Genomic DNA, 25,948 nt, shown 5'->3' with positions numbered 1-25,948 from the left:
AGAAGAATCTCCTAATAATCACTGTGGGGGACCATGATTAAAGGCAGAGGATGATGAGCATCTATCACGCTGGCTGCTGATAAAGACATGACCGTGGCTCATGAGGTTTGCTCCCGAGCTGCTCCCGTGCCCCTGATGGTCTCACTGGGCCGGGGCCTCGGGGGCGGAGTGACGGCGGTTCAGCTCCACTGTAACAGGAAAAAGAAGCAAGGCCACCTCACCTCTGCGTCAACAAGGACATCCTTGTGTGAAAACCCTCTTCCTCCAGTGTTTCACCTGCCCCTCAGCGTCCTCCGCCGACCCCCAATTAACTCCACATTCCTCCGCTTGCGCTGAATGCCCTGAATTCTCCCCACCAATTGTCCACACCCCGGCTGAAGGATTACCCCCATTACACCCTCTCTCCCCAGCCATTGTCACCTCCGTGTGACTGACGCTCTGATCCCCAGTTGGGCCTTGTTCCCCTCCGTTGTCATAATTGTCCACCCTCACTTAAAGGCACTTCAGTTTAACAGCAGTCTTCCCTCAGGGAAAGTGAAGGCAACCGTGACCTGAAGGCACAACTACAACAACCAGACAATGCTTTTCAGGTTTACCACATATAATACATTATAATCAGCTTAAAGTCAACAGCATTATCGACGGCTGTAACATCTGTTTATTAAATGAGGGAATCCTTTATTGGGTAACAGTAGAAAACACCCTCCATCAAATATTATGACACTGTACTGTGGCTGAACCTGTGTGTGTGTGTGTGTGTGTGTGTGTGTTCTCCCGAAGCCTGGGTTCTAATTTCATATTTCAGCGCAGCCGCCGTCTGTCATCAGCAGTCTTATCAAAAATACATACCAGACCATAATCACAGGAGCATTCGATGCCAAAATACCTCGGAGCACAAGAGCCCCAGTGAAAGATGAGGAATGGGGAGCGAAGGAGAGACCTGTGGGACAAGAACGCGGGTTGGACCGCAGAGGAAGCTGCGGAAATAAACCGGCGCTTGTGGCAGTTCGCGTAAAGCATCAACAAATGTTTAATGACGCTGCAGGACGCGTGTGACGACGTTCATTAACAGATAACTGGATTAAATACTGACGTCGGCCAGATGCGCTCAAGCACGGAATGCTTGGCTTCCTGTAAGGTATGTGCGTGCACGTGCGCGCGTGTATATATGTATTAAGGGGGGTGGGTTGAATTAGTACAACCTCGGCGACTATTAAGCTGTTTACGGACATGTCTGAACACGTCTCAGCTGCAGCCCGACACCGAGAAAAGCAGCACTAGTAATGATAATAAGGAGATCGCGCGTGGTCATAATAGGTGATAATAAAATGGAGAAGGCTAAGGACTTAATAAAGAAATACACGCTAATTTCAGGGGAATTTGACCAAATGTCCCAGTGAAACGAGAATATTTATTTCTCTACTTAGCTAGAAGTGAGTGGTAGGAGTCAGTGTGACGGAAAATCATTGTTCAAACTCTCCGTCCGACAGAAAGTGTTTTCGCCAGGACACAGAACCGAGCGCCCACCTGTAGCAGCGTTTCTCTCCACGTGCGGGCGGGGGAGCGCGAGCGGGGAGGAGAAGGAAGAGGAGAGGGGGGGGGTCGCCAACGCCCAATGAGATGTGAGCACGGCTGGAGCTCTATAAAAGTCGCGCGCCCTCCGAGGCGGCAGCAGTCCCCGTCTGTCTGTCGGACTCGCAGCAGCGCTGAACTGAACTTCCGGAGAGACACAGGACTAACTCACGTCCATTCAGCCCGACGCCTTTTCAGACAAGCTCCACATCAACTTTGCCTTTTTTATTTGCTCGAACGCAACCGAGAAGCGGACAAAATGCGTCTCATCCAGAACATGACGACTATCGCGGAGTATCCAGCTGCTGACTTCACGGTTCCCAGCCGGGCCATTAAAATAGCGGTGATCGGAGCCAGCGGAGTGGGGAAAACAGGTAGGGACAGAACGGAGCACACACGGTGATGCCCTGCGACCCACGCTGTGTCATTGGAGTGTCTAATATCGAGCGTTTGCTTCCTTACAGCGCTCGTGGTGAGATTCCTAACGCGGCGCTTTATCGGAGACTACGAGAGAAACGCTGGTGAGTAACTCTAGCCGCGCATCTGTAGCACGTACCCCGAGAAACGTCTCCCAAACGCCGCGAAACTCAATCGTGTGTTCGCCCTCGCTGTGCGCAGGTAACCTGTACTCCAGAGAAGTCCAGGTGGACGGGGAGCAAGTCACCATCCAGGTCCAGGACACCCCTGGTGCGGAGGTAAGAGCCCCTCTGCTGCTTCTGTGTCCACAGGCAGGATGAAATAACCGAGCTGACAGAGTCAATAATACAAGTGAATTAAATGAATAAGATGATCTAAATCAGACAACCAGGGATGCACGTGTGTGAGTCTCACCTGCCCACCCGTTCGGCCATTTAATCTCCCATTTAGGGTAATGGATGTCTGAGGCCAGGGTAAGCGATACCCTGGTCTGCATCCAGACTGCTCAGTCACCCCAGGGAAGGAAACCCAATAGCTGCATTCCAGTCATTGCTAAAGATCAGTCGCAACGAGACAGGAAGTGTTTAATTTGGTTATTATTCCTGCTCTCCGTACTCAGCGCCTCCTTTTTGTTTCCCTCCCAGATGACGGACAATGGCATCAGCCTCCCCGACCACGTGAGCTGCTCCATCCAGTGGGCCGACGCCGTGGTGCTGGTGTACTCCGTGACGGACCGGCGCAGCTTCGACCTCATCCATCACACGCACCAGCTGGTTGCCCGTGCCGGCGGCGCCGGCGCGCCCCCGGTGATCCTGCTGGCCAACAAAGCGGACCTGCTGCACCTGAGGCAGGTCGACCCCCAGCAAGGCCCCCTGCTGGCGCAGACGCTGGGCTGCTCCTTCTACGAGGTGTCGGCCAGTGAGGACTACAGCCAGGTGCACGGGGCCTTCCACAGGTTGTGCTGCCAGCTAGCTAAGCAGACGCCCGCCGTCCCCAACAACACCTCTGCCAGTGCCACCACGGAGAAGAGGCGCTCGCCCCTCATCCCCAGGCCAAAATCCCCCAACATGCAAGACCTGAAGAGGAGATTCAAGCAAGCGCTGTCTGCAAAGGTCAGGACTGTCACGTCGGTGTGAGGGCTGTCCAGAGCGGCCACAGAAAGTGCTAAACAGAGTAAAAGAAGACCCGAGAAGATGAACGCTTCTCCACTGAAGCCTTGTTGCAGTCTGGCTGAAGGAGGCGGGTGTGAGATGAACAGTGATTCTATGTAGCAGGAACCGGATGAATGTTGACGAGGCAGGTGTCTGTCCCGAGGCAAAGCACGCGTGAGGAGCAGCCCTGCGGATTCTCATCCGTTGAGGGAAAGACTCCCGAGGACGCAGAGGCAGCCGCGTTGAGGCTGACTGGACTCCAGACAGTAAATGGAGCCCTCCTGGCAACATGAAGGGGTCTCTGAAGGACGCTACTGTTCGTTTTTACCTGCACCGCCCAGTGTGGCAGCGCTTTGCTGACACCGCCACTCCTTGGCACCAGTGAAGCTGGTTTCATTATGCCTGCTGCTAGAGCCAGCTGTGTGTGTGTGTGTGTGTGTGTGTGTGTGTGTTCTTGGGCTCCTGCAAGGCAATTTTTGCAATTTAATCTTGCAGCAGCATCATTTCTCATGGGTGAGGGGGGGCTGTAGTGGGACAGCAGACACAGCATGTAGCATGTGGTGGTTATTATCACTGATGCACTTTATAAAATGGATTAGTCCAAAGGGCCTGTTATTTATGTGTTACAAACTCACCCTTTTTTGTTCACAATAAAAATTGATGAATTCGAAATGTCTCTGCTTTTAATTGGTCACTTGTAGTCAGAGGTTTTTGCAACTTCAGCACAATCTGAGGTCTGAACTTGAGTCTATGTAACAAATCTGACTCCTACTGATGTAGATGACGCACACAGGGAAAGGGAGTCTGACCCAATGAATAAACCTATTCTCCTGAATGCTTTGATAACAGCGGTTATAAAAAGCTGCGAAGGCCGCATGACTGCGCAGCCAAATCTCAGGTCTAGAGATCAGTTCAGCTGAGAGCTGAAAACCACCAGAGTCAAGCAAATCACTTTAAGGAGTTCTTGGTTTTGGCTTTATTGGATTCTTGTGAGAAAATCCCATGAAATGAGAAATCGCTATCAAGCTCTTTGTAATAGAACTGAAGCTTGTGTGTGTTGGACATCTGCTTATTTACAATTCAAAGCCTAGTTAGTGAATCCAGCATATCCTGTTCCAGCCATAAGACACACAAAACACTGGTTTTACTGGATGACTCCCATCCTTATTGGTGCATTTGATAAAATATGGAAGACTCTTGTTATTCACAAGTGATGCAGGTAGGTGGGTGGATGAAATTACAGAGCGGAACTCCGGTGATTCATGCAGGAGAGAATAAAGGCTGCGGAGTGTGTGTGTGTGTGTGTGTGTGTGTGCACCCTGTGGGTAGCAGGCAGGTTCTAGGTGTGAGTGAATTATCAGCCTAGGCCGACAGTAAAACGACTTGTTAATTCTTCTGCTCTGACTTGTCACCATGTGAAGTGTGGAGGTGAGAGCAGACGCCGGCAGCGCGTGTATTCACTCTCCATCACAACAGCCGGGCCGCGCTCACACCCCCACCTCTAATGAGTTCACACATACAACACGGCCTGCTTTTAACACAACCTGGTCAGTGCGACGTATGTGGAAAAGTGACACATTGTGTTAATATCAACATTCGATGCAAGCCACACCTGGAACATACTTGCGCTCAGGAAGACGGAGGGTGATGTCAGACGCAGTAAATGTAAAATGTCTTTATTAGCTCCAATAAAAACGAGCCAAGTCTTTTATTTTACAGTTCACTTCAGGGTTTCATCCATTACATCTCTCAGGAATGTTGCCTCATTTGCATATAGTTTTCTTTACAGCACTTACTGTAACACTGAATCTCATCACTCCACTCACACCTGATGAGGTGTAGAGATGCTCTTTGTACACGTGTCCGTCAGCGCGCGCGTCCATTTTCACACGCCGATATCAGGAGACAGTCTTTGGGTGGAGAAGAGCAGCTCTGGGACGTCCGTGGGCTTCAGCAACCTGGTGGACAGAACCAGCACCTGGGGCGGAGAGCGCACACACCATAGGATTAAACAGGTCTCAGACACACACACACACACACACACATGCACACACGTAACCTGACACGAATGAGGCCGACAATGACGTGCAAACATGCGTGAATCAGGTGTTTTTGGCAGCTGGTTTAGTTCGATATCTGGATTTAATTACTCCATTCAATTCAAAATGAGAATGATTTGAGGTTGTGGTAGTGTGAGAAGAATCTGCTTGAAAATACTGCGAGGAACACCTCAATAAAACCCATTTTCTATACATACAACATGTATCATTTCAGGCTTAAGCCTCATTACACACAAACACAGGCATCAACATTAGTTAGAGCTGCATTATAACATCTTTACAGCAGTGGTTGACGTGTTTACACAACTTTTAGCATCTGCCACACACACAAAAACAGCTAGAAGGAAAGAATATTGAAAGTAGCGTCTTGCTTTTCTCACAACCCACAACTGTTTCATCCTAACAGGCACCTCTGAGCAAACACACCAATTAAACATCTCTCTAAATATTTATTGTGCAGCATAAATCATCTTGCTGCCTGTTTCATTAAGCTAGAGCAGCAAACATTGGAGTGCAGGGTTTGGTGGATATTGATTCATGCAAATATATTACAGCACAGAATAATATATGGACTGAATATTGTCACCTGAGATGGCTTTTAGTAAATAAGCAGCTGCTGTAATAATCCGTGCCGTGGCTCGTCCATACGTTAACACACTGAGGTCAGTCAACCCAGGAGTGCAGCAGAACCCATTACACAGTACACTATGTTGAGTTGGTTTCTCAGGGAGAGAAGGACTAGGATTATAAGGATTAGGAGTTCATTTGAGTTTCCAGCCTAAAGAAACGACCCATTAAAGACACCTCCTATTTGGCTGCAAAGAAGAAGTCTTATGTTGCTTTGTTGACTCTCTTAAGTCTTAATAATGTCCATGTGGTATTTACTATTGTTGTGGGTATGATGCATAGCAAAGCAGACGGTTGCAGGATGTCTCACAGCTGCAGCCCTAGCAGTCTGGAGTAGGAGCCACAGCCCTGTTGTGTAACAGAGAAGCTTTGTTTCTCCGCAGCAGTGTTGCTTTAACTCCAGGTCAGCACCTCCACTTGGCCACAGGCCTGTTTGTAGTGGCGGAGGGAGTCTGGTTGGAAGGAGGAATTTAGTCCAAGTGCAGGAGCGAAACGGTTTGTTTTCAGTATAAATCCTCATGATGTCTGGCTCATCATCCACACACACACACATTTGCTTATACTCAGTATGCTCAGCATGTACTTAGATTATCATGGGTCTCCTGAGGTCAGAGTGTGTGTGGGCCGCTATTATATAAGCTCGTCTTTATTCACTTTTGCAGATTACTGATGGAGGACTTTGATCCTGTCCAGGCCTTTCATTGCGTCGGCCTCCTTCTCCAAGCCTTTTATTAAGACAAACCCACGGTGCCCAGCCCGGCCCCCCCCTCGTCCTCGCTCTCCTCTCAGAACCTGCATTCACAAGGCCGTTTCCGCCGCCTATACATGTAATCAGCACTTGAAGCGCTCATGCAAACCCGGACAGCCAGACTCAACATCTCATGCATGCAATTACTCTGATTATATGTGTAAGGGTTGATGACGCGCTCGAGATCTGCGCCACCTGCGCAGTAAGTGGGTCAGTGTTTAGGTTCGTTCACGCATTCTTTACCAGGCGTCATCTCCAGTGTGTAGCCCACCGTTAAAGAGCGTCTGAGCGTTTCATGGGAGCCTCGCTTTGTTCTCCCCGATTCAGTTTGATTCAGTGTCACTGTGCTGCAGAGCATCTGTTTGTATTAGAGTTAACCCTTCGTCCTTCTCCTAATGAGTCAGCGGCGTTTTATTTATAGACTGAGAGAAAAAAGGTTTATTTGCCAACATGTGACATCTGGAGCACGAATCCAATATTTTACAGTGTCAGATCAACCTCTCACAACAATGTCAGAATGTGTGGTGAAATAATAAAGTGGGTCACAGATAAAACTGTAGAAACAGTGTATTACCGTTTACTGTTTGTCATTATCGAAACACTTTGTTTATTTTGATCAGATGATTTATGAGTTGTTTAGTAGGTTCATACTTGATTAACCTACTGCTGCAACCTCACAACCTTGGAAGGCACTGACTACATTTATGAATAGAGCCTGACTTTTCATTACAGTCCCTCGCTTATCAAGGCTTTTGATTCGGGCACCATCACCTCTCTACAGTAGCATCCTGTGACCTTTTGGTGAAGCCTGTATGGCACAAACACGCAGAAACCCACGTCAGTTGCTCCAGACTCACCTGGGTCCCCGGCTTGTGAGCGGCGGCGGTGTCTTTGATGAGACGAAGCTCTGAGGGCGTGACTCCACCCACGAGGAACAGCAACAGCAGAGGGTTGTCGCTGGGATGGGGGCGATTCACCTGAAGTTGGGACAGGAGACTGTGAGTGGCCGGGCGTATTTTTAGACCGTCTGAGGCCCCAATACTGTTTCCTGTTTTAGATCAGATAAACAACCTGCGTTGTCTGGGGACACTTAATCATTTCCTCTCCATATTATCAACAGCGGTTCTCTCTGCTGAGTCACTGCTCAGCTGGACACCTGGGCTAATCTGGCGATACTCATGAGAGTGGACGCGGGCGGTGGCGACTGTGAACAAGCCTGAGCAGTGGTGTCATGACGGCTGACACATGTGAGGAGGCACACGTCTCACACACATGCAGGCTCAGAACGAGGCGTCCCATCACCTGGGGTCAGGAAGCCCTCGCAGACAAAACCAACGCACACAGCCTCCATTTTAGCAGCAGGTAACGGGCTCGTGTGCGTGATTGGCCACCGGGGGGGTTGTGGCCTTGCGCTATTGGCTGGGCAGCTGAAATGAGGACACACGTGCTGTTTGTGAATGCTAAGCGAGCAATCGGAGCCGCGGGGGGCGGATCCGAGGTGAGAGTGGCAGTACACGTGAGGCAGCGAAGCGTGGAGTCAAGGATGACTCCACATGTGCCTCTCAATATAAATGTGGGAACAAACATCTCATACATCGTTATTATTTGAGAACCCAAGGCTGAATCTGAGGCATCTCACTCGACTGCATCACCTGCACACGTTCTAACGTCACACTCACTAGTGTCGGAGCCATGTGCTCTGCTGTGGCTCCGGAGGGGAGGGAGGGGCTTAGGGGAGCGAGTAGGGAGAAGGTGTGAGCTCAGATGAGCTGCAAAGCAAGTGAGGACAATGGACTGGTATCACAAAACACATCCACAGCCTGCCAGGGATCCCATACACTCAAAGGCCCATTGAAAATCACTTCTATAAAGACAGACAGATGCTTTTCCCCACTGCTTTAGCCTCAATGTCCAGATTTTCCACATGGACGCAAACTTAACAAATTTAACTATTTCCACCCATCAGCTCTGGCTGTGACCGTCCTGCAGTGAGGAGACGACGCTCCAGTAAAATGATGTGAAATACAAACCTGGTTCCCTCAAGCAGGTTCAAAGACACATCTATATACAATATCTGATATCAAAGAACTGGGGGAGACAAAGCGTCGCTTCTTGTGGAGACTACAGACCCGTTCCTGCATGAGAGGAGCCATCACAAAAAAGGAATAGGTTTACTAACTTTACACTATTCAGACTGTGATAACTGAGTCTTACTTGTAATCAGGAACATGTCTAGTGTTAAGTTGCAGCTCGTTACGAGTTAAGCCATGTAAATTATGATTATTATTATTAATATTATTGCTGATGAATGCCATCTTATCGCTGCGCTTACACAGACGCAGGCTAAGCTAGTTGTTGGAGACACAGTCACATCTCCTGGACAGCCGGGGTCAGCTCCGTTTAACACAAGGTGCTCCCTCCCCCCCACACACACGTAACTCCATTAAGGCCAAAGTTTTAGATGATAGGTTGAGACAATGGTGCTAAAGCTCCGCACGTATGATCCAGACTCAGCGTCCGCCGCTCCTGATGGCATGAACTGTAGCGCACACAGTGGGCCCTGTGTTTAAAAATAGAGGTTTTATTGCATAAAGTGGGGACACAGCGCTCCTATAGAATGCGCCGTGCTCAGGTTTATAGGTTCATTCTGTCTGAGCTGGTCGCTCCTGAGCCAAGTTTCTCCATTCTGTTGGAAAACCAGGCCACGGTTACACAACCAGCGTGGCCCTAGGGATTCATCACTTTAAGCAGCCCCAGACGTGGGATAATCAGAGTGTGGACAGTGATCTGCTGTGTGGTGGATATACAACACCCACAGGCCTAACACTACACGTCTGCTGCAGAGAAACAAGGAGCCAAATTTAGTGGGACCCAAAACGTTCAGGTCTCATGCTTCGCTGCGATAAATCCAAAACCTCCTAATAAGCATGCGGGTAAATAAACAATAGAGTGACTCAGCTGGTCAAACAGGCATGATCACAACAAACCTATTTAAACACTGTATTGATTCAGTTTTAACATTTCCTGTACATCCACCTAAGGTGAGGTTCAGGCTAGAGTGGAATGTGATTTATTCAAGCCAAGTTAATGTTAACATGTGTTTAATTATCTGTAGCTAGATAGAAGATCACATGTGATCTAAACCTAGTCCTAAATTGAGGACTAGGTTTCTCGTCTAGAACTTGTTGACATGCTTAGGTTTTTTGTTTGTGGGTAGTGCCTGACCTTCATGAACATGCTGAAGCCAGTCTTCAGCAGGTCGGTGAGGCCTCCGGACATGTGCTCGATGTCGGGGCATTCGCGTCGGTCGGGGTGGAGGACCTCCTCCAGGACCTGCCTCAGGAAAGGACGATACGACGCCTGCAGACCATAAACAAAGAAATGCACGCTTAGGTGACATCCAGAACACCTGCATCGACAACACAGATTTATTTATACCCACGCATGCGTCAAGTGTGAAACGAAGCCGAAAACAATCGGTGGGTGTGAAATGGGAAGCCGTTAGCGTCGGTGTGTTTTCCGTGGCCTCCTTTTAGCCTCTGCTTGTTTGTGTGAGTGGTCGTGGGTGTAAAAGACAGTGGAGTTATAAACAGCTCTGCTTAAACAGGCCACTCTGACTCGTGAGTCAGTTCAGAAAAAGAGATGTTGGATAAGGATGAAAACACCAGGGCAACCAGAGAAGAAGAAGCCATCCTTCCCAGCCCTTCATGGTAAAGTCACCGTTTAGCTCCTAGCCATAGTGTCGATATCAGACAAAGCACATCTCACACACAAACACATCGACTACAGCTTAACACAAGACCTGGCTCGGCCTCAACTCTCACAGTGATCACTTTTGTCTACCAGAGTTTCAATGAAACACTGTTGTCAATACTGCTGAACCGTGTTTCAGCCAAAGCCTCGTAAATGTCTCATAATATTCTTAAAAGGTGATTGAATGAAAAGAAACAACACACTGAGGCCTCTATAAGAGGCAGTGGGGCTTTTCTGCCCAGCTACAGGGCAGACTGTACCATTTATAGACCTGAAGGCTACAGGCTCAAGAATTTTCTTCCAGGGGAGTGAAGTTTGCAGATTCAGTGGACAATAAAGACCTAGATAAGTACTCTGCTTATCTGAAGTCTTAAAATAGACACGCTGAGTAACTTCTCATACTGGAAACACTTCTAAACTATCTTTGTTTTACACAAGGTCAAGGCTTCACGCCAATGATGGGGAAAAAGTCAAGGTGCAAGATTTTCCTTTGGATGCTGTCAAAAGAAAATCTAAACACTCAGCAAACCTAGAGCACACACACACTCACGTATTAACATCAAAGTGAGGACCTCCATTGACATAATGCCTTCCCTAACCCCTCACCCTAACCATCACAACTAAAGGCAGACATCTAACCTTTGCTCTAATCTGAACCAAAACTCAATTCTAACCTCAGCCCCAAAATCACATCTTGACCCTCAAAAAAGCCTTTAGACTGGTGGGGACATGCCAAGTGTCACAATGTCCTCACCTTTATAGCAAACACATGGTTTATGGTCCCCACGTGGAAGGTACGCGAGCACGCGCACGCACGCATGCACACACGTAACCTGACACGAATGAGGCCGACAATGACATCAGGGTGAGCAACGTGCAAACATGCGTGAATCAGGTGTTTTTGGCAGCTGGTTTAGTTCGATATCTGGATTTAATTACTCCATTCAACTCAAAATGAGAATGATTTGAGGATGTGGTAATGTGAGAAGAATCTGCTTGGAAATACTGCGAGGAACATGTCAACAAAACCCATTTTCTATACATACAACATGTATCCTTTCAGGCTTAAGCCTCATTACACACAAACACAGGCGTCAACATTAGTTAGAGCTGCATTATAACATCTTTACAGCAGTGGTTGACGTGTTTACACAACTTTTAGCATCTGCCACACACACAAAAACAGCTAGAAGGAAAGAATATTGAGAAAGTAGCGCTCTCGCTTTTCTCACAACCCACAACAGGCACCTCTGAGCAAACACACCAATTAAACTTCTCTCTAAATATTTATTGAGCAGCATAAATAATTTTGCTGCCTGTTTTATTAAGCTAGAGCAGCAAACATTGGAGAGCAGGCTTCGTGTAAAGTGTTTTGGTGGATATTGATTCATCATGGATGCAAATATATTACAGCACAGAATAATATATGGACATCACATCTTAACCCTCAAACAGCCTTCAATGTTGCGGGGACCGGCCAAAAGGCCCCACAAGTGGCCCTAGGGCCTCACTTTGGGAGAAAAACAAGTTTCTTGCCCCCCCGACACACACGTTATTCATCCAGGAGTTTCCGGCCACAGGCATCTGTCGCCGCATTATGGTCTGTTTCAGACCAGGAGAAGTTTCAGCCAGAGACTCACAACCTCCCACTCCTCCTCTAAGCTAGAACTGGGAATATCCTGCTGCACTTCTGATTATATAAACTAACATTTACCTTCAGTAACATGACTTTTCTGTGTGGGTCAGCCTGCACAAACTGAGCTCAGAGTAAACACATTAATGATTCACCTCCCGCTAAACCACACACGCATGCACGCACATACACAACCGACGGCATCGCAGGTAAAAAGGGCCGAGCCAGTGCACGGTCACACACGCTCCATTTTCATCCGCTGCCCAAAAAGCTCAAAGCAATTTCATTAAATTACCGCCACAAACACCCACATGATGAAAACAATATCAGAATTAGTCATCATATGATAACACCAGTGGTTAAATATGCCCACACACACACACACACACACACACACACACACACACACACACACACACACACACACACACACACACACACACACACACACACACACACACACACACACACACACACACACACACACACACACACACACGCGTTTGTGTGTGTGTGTGTTTCCCCTGTGGATTCTCTACATAGAAGATTACTAATTATTTTCCAAAACAACACGTCAACATCAAAAACAAAAACACACAGAGCGAAGCACAAAAACAGTGGGAATATTTAAAATGTCGTCAAACTGTCCAATGCAAATAATTTAAAGAGCTTCAGGACTGTGTGCTACATGTTGATGATCTTCAGGTGCACACTACAAAAGCATCTCTTATCTTTAGTCGTATCTGACAGGCAGAGTCTTGCTCACGTGCACAGTCGCCCGGTCTTGTGCTGGGGGAACTGTGCAGTGTGAGGTGGGGACCTGTCTGTCCCGCACATCCCACAGATGCTCAGTTGAACGTGGAGGCCTGCTGCAATCAGACTCTACGATAAGCATTGTTAATCTACCTTCCTGGTTATTTTGTAAACCTGTGCAATAATCATCAGCCGTAAGTCCATCTGTGCACCTCCCTCCAATGTCATCACATCCTTTCACTGTGTAGGCTCGCAGCTCATTAGCTCCATCCAGGGTTTTAACGTGCCATCTAAGGTTCTTTTTTTGTCCATTCTTTTTGTCCATTCTTTTGTCCATTATTCAGCTGTTATAAGATGCATTATCCCCCCCTGTGGGACTAATAAAGGTATTCTAATTATAACTCACTAACAGGTGCTGTGGTGGAAATATCACTGTACGCGTGCGTTAGCCCTGATGTGTGTACGTGTGTTGACCCGTGTGGTTTCACTTTAGTGGGACCATCCAAAACAAGTGTTTATCAACTGTCAACAAGCGATCCTCAGACCTCCGCTGAGGTCAGCAGCGAGGAGCCTGCTGTTCCAGGCTCCGTCACACAGCATTTATCGACGTGCTTCTTCCTGGAAATGGTACAGTGTCCATTCGGTCGCAGCATGGCCTGTCGTCAGGACGTGTGTCACCAGCACGCAGCGCCGCTGTAAACATTCATGTGATGGCAGAGATGGAAGAAGGATACTGCTTCCTGCTCATCCCATCAATTACGAGTTTGATAAACACTGCCCACGGACAAAACCCTCAATAATAACCCTCCGAATAAATGAAGAGCAAAAGCTTTGTTTTGAAGCTGGGATGTAAAAAGGCTCTCACTGTCACTCCACAGTGGTCGACGGGGTCTTATTTAAAGACACAAAATCAGTAACCATGATAACAGAGAGTATAAAAAGATAGGAATAAGAGGTCCTGAGCGTGTCAGGGCCTCTCACTCGCGCGTGAACCCGGGCGGCGGCTCGGTGAGAGGAAGGCATCTTGACCGACAGGCGTCGTCTTCCCCGGCAGAAGGGCCACACGCTGGGAGAGGCTGATGGATTTCTGATGTTTCTCGGGAACAGCCAGTAGCTGGCAGATTTCACGCTGTTCTCCCTCCTAATGGAATCATTTCCTTTGATTCGGCAGGAACGGGAACAGACAGTACTGTCAATAAGCGGAGGGCTTTCACACGCGCGTGCACGCGTGCGGACGCCGAGCTGCGGCCGCGGACAGCGATTAGGCACATTCTTGCGCGGATGATGTTTCCCATCCACTCAGCTGCACCGGGATGAAACTCGTTAGCACCATGGCAACCTTTATTATCATTAGAGAAGAAATACTAGTACTTCTAAAGGAACTGTAATGCACTCAGGCTGCATTCATGTTCTCCTACGGGCACGTTTGGATTGATGCCGAACTTGAGTTTGTTCATTTCCAGCATTTAGCAAAAACAAAACAACCAAAAAGTACATTGTGACAAAATCCAGCAATTATATTATCATTTTACAGTAGAGTATGTACTGGATTAGTATTTCTCATTTGTTGTCACTATGAAGACAAATCATTCAACCAGCTTCACACTGGCATCAAGTCTCTAAAAACCATGTTCTTAGTTCAATCTTGATAAAATGTAAAATGTTTCTTTTAGAAAAGAAAACTTCAAACTACTGTATGTGGCTGAGAAATACTAGTTCTGGCTAAACACTACAAGCCCAGCTCCTCCAGGAAGAAGGCAACTGTGTCTGATGGATGCATGATTGGACAATGTCTTATGTAAGAATTGGAAAAATAAATGCCTCAATCAACACATTGTAGAGGAAGCCATAAGTAATAAGCCAAGGTCAGTGAAGTCACCAGGTTCACCCCACTTCCAATTTCACTTTGCCTCCTGCTTCTTTACTTTCTACAACCTATGAAGCTGAACTTTTATGGACTGACCTTTCTGCTCCTGGCATGTAATTGTCTAAAAAAAAGCCGCCAGTCGCAGCGAAGGACAGTGGCGGCGAGTCCGTCCGTAAGAGAAGGTGAGAGCTTTCCATGAGGACAAGGTTTTCAGGTGCACACAGAGGAGCCATTCTGTTACGTAAGCGCCCAGACACTCTCAAATCTGTGTTGTCTTCCTGTGTGACGCACTAGAGCCGCAGAGAAATAATGACCACAGGCCCTCTGCTGATTCTCTGCCCTTGTTACTGCAGCATCAAGCAAACAAACTGTGGTTTAAAGGACAATTTTAACTAAACACAAAATAATTTCTATATATAATCTAACACCAGACATGCTGGGTTTGTCTTCTGTAATGAAATCACCCTGCAACACAAAGAGTGTGTCTAGACGTTGGCAGCTTGAGGTGGTCTGACCTGGTGAACTCCATCGCCGGCAGAGTAGACGGAGTTCAGCTGCTTGAGGTGATCCCTGGTGTGACTCAAAGCCCGGAGGGTCTGGAACATGTCCTCCAGAGCAGAATGGGCCCGCTCTCTGCTCAGCTCCTCCGGGGACGTGCAACCTGACGAAACACAAGAAGACACTAGAAATGAAGCGGAAGTGGGACATGAGGGGGAAATCTACGAGCCGCCGGCCATAAGGTGCAGCATGGTGCTTTGTGGTGAACAACCATGAAGGTAAACGTATGGGAGCTCAGGTGCAAATGACACTCATGAGAAGGGAATAAAGGTGCAGGATTCAAAAGGACCGACACACAGAGAAGCAGCAGAGGATGTAGAATCGTCTCAAGGTTGACACTTTTCAGTAAACCTGGCAAAGTAGAAGAAAGTAGAGCAAAGTCAGGCGTGATGCACACAACCTCCAACAGCACAGCAACAGAGTCTGAAAAGCAAAGGCACACGACAGGACTCCACCACTCACACCACATATGCAGATTAAAGAAAAGGGCTTTTTTGACTGGAAAGCTCCTAATTCCTCACAGTCAGCAGCTGGAAGCTGCCATAAGAGGATTACACTTCAAAAAACACTTCCTGTCGTCTCCATCACAGGGATCTACTTTCCCTTTCTATGTAACTATGTGTGGTACTATTATTATAGACATATTATGTACTCTAAATGTGTATGCAATTGTTTATAACCGTGTTATTATATGAGTGGATGTAGACAGTAGTCAGTATGAGGAGTGACATTTACATCAGTGCTACAAATACTGTTAATCCAGCTCCCAGTGAAACGTAGAGCGCCAGCTACTCCAACCTTTATTATACCGTTTAGGCTAATCTATGCATGACTGCCACCGTGGGGATGCAATCAAAGCCCGGAAGCTTGATCAAGGGCCTAATTTCAGCATCATACAACAAGACGTGAGCTCATATTTTACATGAACTTACTTCGTTGGGAAACAGGTGTTTGCAGGATTTGCATGTAGCATACTGTGGACTGATGGGCTTTAGGGGCAGCTGTGTTATTCCTACCTACACTTCATGGGACTGAGGAACAGAGCTGCAAAAGCAGACTGGCTGATTTTAACTATACTGAGGAACGCATCGTCGGCCAAGTTAAATTATGTTTATTGTACAGCCTTGCTCTGGTTTTAGTCTCTTAGTTCCCACATGGACGATGTCAAACTTAACATGCACAGCCTTTGTTTTGAGACACCGCTCTTCTGCGCTAACCTGGAAAACACGAGGGCCATTGGAGGGAGGCGAGCGTGAAGCCTCCCTCAGATGCGGGTCTTATCTTTGCAGACACCCGCAGAAACCTCTGCCACGTTCATACCAAAACTCCAATCTACATTCACGGTTCTGGCACCAGCAACCGGGAGCGAGCCGGGCCCACGGGGTGGGATGAGATGTGCGAAGCCGTCCGCGCTGCTTGACTCGCTGCCAGAGCGTACGGTGCGGGGTCCGCGGGTGCTGCTGGTGCTGCTGGCGCTACGCCCGCCTCGCCCCGAGGCCGTCTGCGGTTACGATGCTGATGGCAGCGCCGCAGGCATGAGCGGGCGCTGATCCGAGGACTTTCAGCTCAGCCGCGAGTCTGAACACCTGAGCCGGAGTCACGCAACGAGAATTCCACTTTGCTCAAATGAAATGGATCATAAATGTATTATGTATTGAAAGGGCACCTGGTTGCCTTCCTTAGATGATCTTCCCTGTAAATGACTGAGTGCAATTTAAAGGAGGAAACCTCTCAGAGGCCTCACGTGCAAAGTCTGCTTCTCTGATTATCACTGAAAAACAGCAAGGGAATCATTTGACCTTTGCTTTGAGAAAAGAAACAATCATTCAAATGTGTGTGTGTGTGAAGGCAAACACCCCATGTTCAGTTTACAAAGTACATTATACTACACGACAGTAAGCAAGAAGAGTTTGAGTCAATAGAAGGTCTCTGTCTGCTACCACTGCTGTACATACAGGAAATAAGGAGCGTGCTGGTGAACCCAGGGGAACATTTAATTACAAAAACACAGTCAGTTTCCTCAACAACCCTGAAAACACTGTAACAACTCACCATCTACCAAGCCGCAGACCAAACTAATCGTGCTGTACTTATCAGTGGAATGTAGACAACGAGCCTGCTTAAAAATACCCTGGCTCGCTCTGAAACCTCATCAGAAATTCTATTTTGGTCCAAGAAAACAGCGGGAGCATGCAGGTTTACAGTGGAGAGAGAGGCTGGACCTGGTGAGTCTGTGTGGAACGCTGGGAGGGAAGACCTCTCTGCTGCTGTAACTCAGGATGAAAGAGGACGAGGCGGAAACGCTGCTTCTTTCAGAGCTACGTGCTTCTCGTGGCCCCTTTCCCTTCCATGATGCTACTGTAGCGGTCACCGTGGCAACCTCCAGGTCAGGAGGAAGTCACTTTAGTGTGTGTGCAATGATGATGATGAGACTGACAGACGTAAACCTTGACTGTGGACAGACATGAACAACTATTCAATTTGAATCATTGTAGTTCACTAACGTGTGGAGTCCTGAATCAATTACACAATTAGAACAAGATTTTATATGCTGTTAAACGGTAGAGGACGTGTGAAGGAACTATCTGGAACTAATCTGCAAGCATCATGGCCAACCGTAGATCCTCCACGACAGGCGAAAGGCAATCAGGCCCTCGGTTTTATGAATTCCTGCTCTAATCCTCTCCGGAGTGGCCCACTTGAGGGAAAACACAAGACCTGTTAATCTGGGCTGCTGCTGCTCAGCCTCTTTAGGACGTTCAGGAAAATACCTCCTGAAACCATCAGGCATTCGATATGAGAATCCAACGGTGCGGGGCCAAGCGTGATCCGAGTCGATTCAGAGAGGAGACACGTAAAATGAGAATGACACGCACGCACGCACGCACGCACGCACGCACGCACGCACGCACGCACGCACGCACGCACGCACGCACGCACGCACGCACGCACGCACGCACGCACGCACGCACGCACGCACGCACGCACGCACGCACGCACGCACGCACGCACGCACGCACGCACGCACGCACGCACGCACGCACGCACGCACGCACGCACGCACGCACGCACGCACGCACACACACACACACACACACACACACACACACACACACACACACACACACACACACACACACACACACACACACACACACACACACACCCTGAGCTCCACCGTTCTGCTGGATGGGATCAATCGCACCCTGAGGAGGGCGTGGCCTCCGCTCGTCCTCTTGTCATGTTGATGTAGGCCACAGGCAGCATAACTGTGGCAGACAGAGGGGTCTCCATGTCAACCACTCGCTCCTGAGTGCTTTCAAGGCAGCTGGGTGATTGTGTGAGCGGACGGGCATGTGGGCTGCACAGTGGCGTAGCAACGAGGCCCGGAGACGTTGTGTTGTCTGTTAGCGGGCGCGAGGAGATCAAACAGGCGGCGCGGAGGACACACACGGAGGGGGAAACACCTCGCCGCCGCCAAGGGGAGCGTCTGCTCGTGTAAATTAAACAAGCCACAAGGATGAGGGCACGCGTGTGTTTGAGCTTGTGTGTGTTTAAATCAGGGTTAATGATGGTCACAATTAAAGAGTGGCAGACTCATTTTCCCCTCTGAATGAGTGTCGTTGAAGGAGATTAGGGGTCGGTTCACGGCGATAGGGACTCACACACACAAACTCATCACAAGTCTAAGCAAATGATCCTACTTCTGCAGTTTGTGTATTATCTTGACTACTGATCATTTAAATGACGCACGCACAGACGAGCTCACCGTAACCTACTTTACCTTGGCAACCGCTTCCCTGAAAACGCACATCACTGCTTCTCATGTGAGAGCGAACTGCTCCATTACCCATAAACGTCTATACATTCGCAGAGGCGACGGCAGATTCATGACTGTGGATGCACAACTGCACAATTGGGCAGCAGCAGAACCGCTGGCGTTTGGGTTCTAACCCAGGTTCAGGCTTTCATTCGCTCGCTTTGATCCCTTGTAACTGTATTTATCACAGTGGTTCCGAACCCGGGCACGGCCCACGGAGCGACGCCGACTCCAGACAACCCTGCACCCAACGCAAGGGAAACCACATGAGCTCTAATGCGGCTGTTTTGCTTGGCTGGACATACGTCCACAGCCGACTTGCTCTCCTGTCTCATAAATATCAGAGGTTGCATAACATACGTCCCAGAGGAACACCAGGTGCTCATCCACATGTCAAAAGCTAAATGCTTCAGAGAACTGACTGAATAAACACGCCACGCATACAAATGTTACACTTACACTAAACTGTGTGTGTGCGTGTGCATATATAAAGAAATTAGGCTCTGAGCGATGTCAGATGAATGAATTAAACCGGTCGTTCATCCACTGCAGAAAAAGAAGATGCAAAGCAATTGTGTTAAGGTAGAGGATGAGCAGGATTGTTTGGTCAAGGCCACATTACTGCTAATTGATGCTGAGGTAAAAGCAAAACTACGTAAGCATTGATTTAGTGATGGCTGAACTCTGCCCAGCTCCTCCTGCTGCCGTCCGTCATCCCTCATCCTTTCACCTTTTCCTTATTATTCCATCAAGTTGCTAATCTGCTCCTCTAAAATATTTACGAGAGCGGCTCTAAACAGCCGCGCTGCATTGTCTGGTCAGGAAGGAGCTCACTCTAAACAGACTGCATGTGTTTAGATCCAGGTAATGTCAAACACGCCGCTGGCGGCGAGGCTAAAGCTCAGCTCAGCCGGACGCAGAAACAGAAACGTCCGATGACCTCACATATGACCTGCCCAGCATTGGTGATATGGTACAGTGTCGCTTCCACGTCGGTCTGACTGACCTGCTAGGTTGAAACACGCCAGGGTTGCACACACACGCCTGCATGTGTGTGTGTAGATGGAATCTGGCATGTTTTACATAAGCAGCAGCAGACTTTCCTGCCCTTCGAAATGAAAGAAATTCAATTAACAGAGATTGTTCTGGGTGGTTTGATTACATTTTAGGAGCCAAGTGTATTTTATCATTCGACTGTCTGGCCATAAAAACGTTATGTAATGGTGAACAAAAAGGCCCAGCGCCTCATTATGCTGTCAGTCTTACATAAGTCTCACGCCTCTGAATGTGACCTTGACAGCTTCGAGACACACATCTGCCTCCGTTTAAAGCGTTGATGAGAACCGCATTGCTGTATGACACAATGAGTGTTGCCCTGTGACGCTGCAGTGCCTGATTTCCAGGGCTGCGAGCGCGCTGCCGTCGGCGGAGGGTGGAATTTGAATCTGATAAACCAAATAACGCAGCGCTAAACCCAGATGAACCTGCAGCGTGCTCCCACACAGTCATACCTGCATGGGAAGGAATGTCAGCAGTGTGTGTGTGTGCGTGTGCGTGTGTGTGTGCCGCGTTTTTCAGGCCACATCAGGGCCGCCCAGTATTTTTAATTTGGTCAAATATGCTGTGTGTGTGTGTGTGTGTGTGTGTGTGTGTGTGTGTGTGCGCACTAGTGGGATTAAGCCCTGTGCACAGTCCACCACAAGTGTGAATGTGTGTCTGAGCCGGTGAGGGACACTTTTCATCACTCCTCAATTCATGATCATTCCAGAGGCTGGACGTCACCGTCTGCAGACATCGAGCTATGCCACAGGAAAAAAAAAAAAGTGATGGCAGTGTTTCTTTTTTCCAGTCGCCCAGCAGGAGTGAGCAGGGTCTGCGCTTCTCTGACTGCTGACAAAGACGCAGCCTGTAGGACTGGGCTGTGAGAGTAGACATTTGGTTTAAATAAAAGGACTGTGGGCAGACATACAATGAGATGATTATGCTGAGTGGACCAGCTCCCTCTGTCATACAAAGAAAAGCAGAGGGCCATTCTGCACTTTCACTGAGTAGAGACATAGTAAAATTGAGCGTGTGCTGCCACCTAGAGGGCATCGATGGTAGTGCAACAGTATACAGCCAAACAACAGCTTGTGCTGTAGTCTGACCATTAACCAATTAACATTATGATGTACAACATGACCTGTATCTGTAACAAGCAACATCTTCATCAGGTTATAGGGTTAATAAAATAAAACTGGAGTAGTCACCAAGACAGAACTGCACGTGATAAAGGCTCTGCTACATAAAGTAAGCTTCTCAACTTTCAGTGATAGAATGTAGAATGTTTTGTCACCTGTCAATAATTACTAACACTGATGTCACTATACTGTTTCTGTACGAGTCTGTGATCACAGCTCAAACGTGGCTCTGAAGAAAAAACCCCAAAACAATTAACACAATCAGTTAACGAACTAATGCTACTTCAACGGCACAATGTCGTTGGGGGTCAGGGAGTCCAAAGAAAAGCAAGGTCAGAAACAAGGTTAGATACGAGTAAACAAGGACTTCCTCCCTCAGGGCCCAATCTGCACCTGGACTTCTCATTACTGCTGCGCTCGGAGCCTTGCTCAGCACCGGAGAACACATGTGGCCCAGAGGAAACAAGCTCATAGGGCTGCTGGTCTCCAACAACGCAACAAACACAGGATCCTGGGGACGCGTCCAGCCGAGAGGGGTTCAGTGGAGCGACCGAACCAGCCGCCTTCTGTCACGGCACCAGGATGCGTTCAAGGACCCATCACAGCTCCACACTGGGGCTCCTAATGCCCACAGCGGCTGAGTCACCGGTTCGCGGGGGGCACCGGCGTTTATTTATGACTCCCTGACACTTTGATCCTCTTCAATTTCACAGCTCAGACAGCTTGTTTGCTTCCCCTCTGCTCCAGCCCCGTCACATTCATCCTCTCGCTATCAGCGCAGACACCAGCGACATGCCGGTGTCTGATTTCACTCCTCGTCTTCATGTTGTGTGCAACACAGATGCGTGTGTGACATCACATGTTTTGCAAATTGCTCCTCTTATTTGTCTTTGTCGCAGTGTGGGACAAGGCCAGGCTCCGCACTAAGCTTTGCTAGACATTAATCAGAGGTGAAGCAGAAGAAAGGGAGGGCAAGGCAGGGGTGTCCTGCTCTCCCACCATGTTCCCCCCTCCAGGATTCTAAATCTCTCGCCGTCATCGCCCTCAAAGCCCCTCCCTTGAGCGCCACAAAAATAATTGATGGTCCAGATGCATTTACAGGCACGCGTAAAAATAAATAACAATACCCAGAAGCTGCGCCCAAAGCATCCCACTGCAGGTAAAAGTCACCCGACAAAGATTTCCGCTGCTGGAGGAGACGTCCAAAAAAGGGGCCAGCTCTTATTTTGACAGTCCCGGTGTCCTGCAGAAAACGCTCTCCGTTCTGTTTGTTTTCTGAGCAGAAACATCTGAACATCTGTGGCGTTCCTCGGAGCGACATGCTGGGCTAGTGTTACAGGCTGCACCGGCGCACGGGAACGCATAAACACATGTGCAGACACATGAAAACACACACACACACAGACGCAAACAATGAAGGAAACAATGCTGAGCAACATACTGTTGACTGTGTTACAGATCCTACAATTCCAATGTTTCATATGATTAAATGGCATTTATACGCAGAAATACCACAACACTTCAAAGGCAGCGTGAGGAATGTCGCCTGATGTCAAGGCTGCTGTGAGTGTGCGTCTATGGCAGCACATAGACCCCACCCTCCTCGCTGTCTACTGCCCTAATGTCTTCTGGCTGTGGCTGGAGTTTGTGTTGCATTACTACATATTGAACTAAGAAATCCAGGGCTCAAAAACAACTCTAAAGAAAATATTGTGTAAGCGCTGACATATTTCACTTGGCAGAAACATCTGGCCTTTGTCACTGGGGTCTTTTATCACTAAGAAAATATGTTTTGGGGTATTTTTTGTGTGTGTGGTGGGAATGTTGCTGACACGAACCAACGCTCATGAACTTCACCTAAAGGCAATGACTGGAGCACAAATACCTTAATGGCAGATGGTTTAGCTCAGCGAGTTCAGGTTCCTCCCATGACCACTAGGGGGCACTGTTACATAGCTCACTGAGTAGAGACACACACACACACACACACACACACACACACACACACACACACACACACACACACACACACACACACACACACACAGAGGGTCATTCTTCTTGACTGGGTCCAACTTCTTCATCTCAGATAATACAGTGAGGTTGTGGCCCAGATGTGCGGCACCAGCTCTGAAAAACACTGTTACTCTCCCTCCTCCTCTGATCTCAGCGTGTTTTCCTGTCCACTTTTCCTTTCTCCGACGTCTCAGTTTTTGGTGGTACTCCACTGCTACTTTTTGACGCTAATCACATAGTGCAAGACCCACGAAAACAGAAATGACATTTTATGTGGTAGAAAGTACAGATACTTATTTTGATTTTACGTGGTTTAAAAGCTCAAATATAGCTGAACCCAGTGCATTTGATCTGAATGTTCCAGAGGGTAACGACCAGTTAGACTGGACAGTGAGGCTGCCCAGAGGTGTATACAGCTTAGCAACGGCACCAAGCTCCTGGATGCTCCCTTTTTATTATCCAGCAGATCCTTTTCATCCCCACTCAACAGACAATTTGCCCTGCCCCAACACTGGGGTGTGACACAGTACTTTTCAACCCACTTCTGGGAGGTGCTGAGCCTGTAAACTGGTAATGAGGCTGAAAATAAAGGCTTGACCTGCTTTGCAGTAGCGTGAACATGCTAATAGCCTATAATGCTGGGCATGGATTGGTATTTGAGAGAGACACACAGGTCTGACAGCAGGGCTCAGCCTCTGAAATGATGAGTTCATTTGCAGGAGGAGGACCTCCGCTTACTCCATCCCGCTTTAAGGGTACCGTGTTGATTTTTGTCCCATTAGGTACCCGTTTGGGTTGCGTAAGGCAGTGATACGATACACAGCGCACTGACAGTGGATCAGCCCGAGGATCGCAGACATCAGACAGAACGGCTAAATGCATCAGAGCAGATTCAACCAGAGAAAAAAGAAAAAACCTGCCAGTGTGGCCGCCACTGAAGATGAACCGGCCAAGAAACACAAGAGCCGGAGAGCTTTAGTGTTTCTGCCATCCACATTTTATTACGTTTGGACAGAGCCAGCTGCTGCTTAAGCTGTTAACAAGTTTTGAGCTTATCTAAGATACCTCGATTTTTAATGTAGATTCATTTTCATTTAGATCTCTCCTAAGTCTAAACATGCAGACTGGTGGTTACAGACGCTGTGCACGCAGCCTCCAAGGCAGACCAGCATAACTGGCCATAATAACCCCTACATCCACTCCATTTTATTCACATCTGTATTATCGAGAGACATAATTAAAGTCTACAAATCCAGCATATGGTTGAACTGCAGGTGCTCCAAAGTACTATGAGATGTAGAGTATCCATCTATCCGTCTATCTATCTATAGAGAGATATATACTGTACTGATGAGGCCTGGTAATACATTGTATCGGAAATTCCTTTCTGAAGACTTACATGGCTGTTATTTCCAAAGCTTAACATGACGCGTGCCATTTTAAACACTGCAAGTATCCTGCCGAACAGCAGAAACTATTTCGCCACGCAAGCAAAATACACCCAGCAACCCAGACTCCAACAGATACGTGCTGCATGATTGATGAAACGTTACAACCGCGCCGATTCCAAAAACATCACAAGTGCATGTCAGATCGGCGAGGGAGAGGCCTCAGACGCCCAACGGCGAATGCTGGGGGATCGCGAGGATGCGAAAGGCAGCCACGAGTGCCCGAAGCGCCGCCTGCCTCCAAACTCACAGCACTGTAACGAAGAGCTGGAGGGGCGGCCCCACTGCTGGCCTTATCATTAATGAACTATGGAGCGGGGGGGGGGGTCATAACTCATGGCAGAATATCATTTCCTCTGCCAAAGCTGCTTCACTCCTCAACGACAGTCAGCCAGATGTACCGAGGAGCCTCCACGGAGCAGACGATAATGGATGTAACTCCTGGCGGTTCGTGCATGAGCGACAGCAGAGAACAGTTACAGCACCGGTAGAATATCTACAGTCCAGACGAGCACAGACGTGTAGAATTACTGAAACGCGCAATAATCCTTTTCTATTTTTCAACGAATGGATTGAAACATGATAGAAAGTGATTGTTGTGGGACCCGTGCAGAAGGACCACACAGAAACCAAGATGCAGCTCAATGTCTGAGGAGGACGTTCAACAGGAGAAAGTGAGATCCTTCAAAAGTTACCCGTTTAAATCTTTGAACATGAGGCTCTAGGTGGGAGACCATGCTTTGCAGCCATTTTGTGCCGCTGTCTCGTTTCAAAAGCCTCCATTTCAGGGAAAAGCGCTTTCTGTAAGCGTACCCCTCCAGAGCGAACGAGCACTTCCTGTTTCAGTCAGAGCTGGGGTTCACACAGAGGGGGTCGCACTCCGAAGCGCCCAAAACCAGGGCTCTCGCCTCACCTGCTGGCTTAAACATCAGCAGCTAAAATCTCACATACCTATCAAGTTACAGAAGGGCTCTATCGCCCAGACTTTATTTGAGCAAAAGCCAAATTTATTAGCCAATTTTACTACAACAGAATCATTCAGGCCCCATTAAATCATGAAACATACAAAGAATTCACCCAGGAGACTAAAAAACAAGGAGGACAAGACTGTTTAAGTCTTGCAGGCTAGATGATAAGAAAAAAAAAAAAAGGCTTCACTGCATCTATGTGTGGCGATAGAAATGCTCCCACAACCACAGACGTACACTCACACACAAGCTTCCATCACGCAGCCATTAGACAGGAGGGAGGACAGTTAGAGGAGAGGGCGGCGCAGCTGATGAAAAGACACGATTAACCTTTGATCCTGCAGCCGCGCCGGGCGTGCACGTGTGTGTGTGTGTGT

At 48.2% G+C, this 25,948-nt stretch overlaps 2 protein-coding genes across 2 annotated transcripts in view; one reads left to right on the top strand and one right to left on the bottom strand.

Annotated features, from left to right (window-relative positions):
- Positions 1-1,653: 1,653 nt before the first annotated feature.
- On the top strand, positions 1,654-3,913 carry rasl11b (RAS-like, family 11, member B). The gene is made up of 4 exons (XM_029149226.3): positions 1,654-1,946; positions 2,037-2,093; positions 2,191-2,267; positions 2,634-3,913. Exons 1-4 carry the CDS (start codon positions 1,832-1,834, stop codon positions 3,123-3,125), a joined length of 741 nt encoding a protein of 246 aa, XP_029005059.1. The 5' UTR covers positions 1,654-1,831; the 3' UTR covers positions 3,126-3,913.
- Positions 3,914-4,800: 887 nt separating this feature from the next.
- The window catches only part of scfd2 (sec1 family domain containing 2), a 60,838-nt gene continuing 39,690 nt past the window's right edge, over positions 4,801-25,948 (bottom strand). Inside the window, exons 6-9 of the mRNA XM_029149224.3 lie at positions 15,097-15,242; positions 9,801-9,935; positions 7,433-7,552; positions 4,801-5,118 (exon numbers count right to left, since the gene is read on the bottom strand). Coding sequence (XP_029005057.1) covers positions 5,026-5,118; positions 7,433-7,552; positions 9,801-9,935; positions 15,097-15,242 — 494 coding nt within the window. The 3' untranslated portion in view covers positions 4,801-5,025. The remainder of the gene's footprint in view (positions 5,119-7,432; positions 7,553-9,800; positions 9,936-15,096; positions 15,243-25,948) is intronic.

The sequence above is a fragment of the Betta splendens genome, chromosome 4 (genome assembly GCF_900634795.4).
Source record: "Betta splendens chromosome 4, fBetSpl5.4, whole genome shotgun sequence".
In the NCBI taxonomy this organism is placed as follows: domain Eukaryota; kingdom Metazoa; phylum Chordata; class Actinopteri; order Anabantiformes; family Osphronemidae; genus Betta; species Betta splendens.
Note: the sequence above shows the minus strand (reverse complement) of the source record. Positions and strands in the feature narration are given on the sequence as shown.

Excerpts from the sequence above, each read along its gene's own strand:
- rasl11b (XM_029149226.3), top strand. The coding sequence starts at position 1,832 with ATGCGTCTCATCCAGAACATGACGACTATCGCGGAGTATCCAGCTGCT. Across the intron at positions 2,094-2,190 it reads AGACTACGAGAGAAACGCTG|GTAACCTGTACTCCAGAGAA; the intron begins GTGAGTAACTCT and ends CGCTGTGCGCAG. Across the intron at positions 2,268-2,633 it reads AGGACACCCCTGGTGCGGAG|ATGACGGACAATGGCATCAG; the intron begins GTAAGAGCCCCT and ends TTTCCCTCCCAG.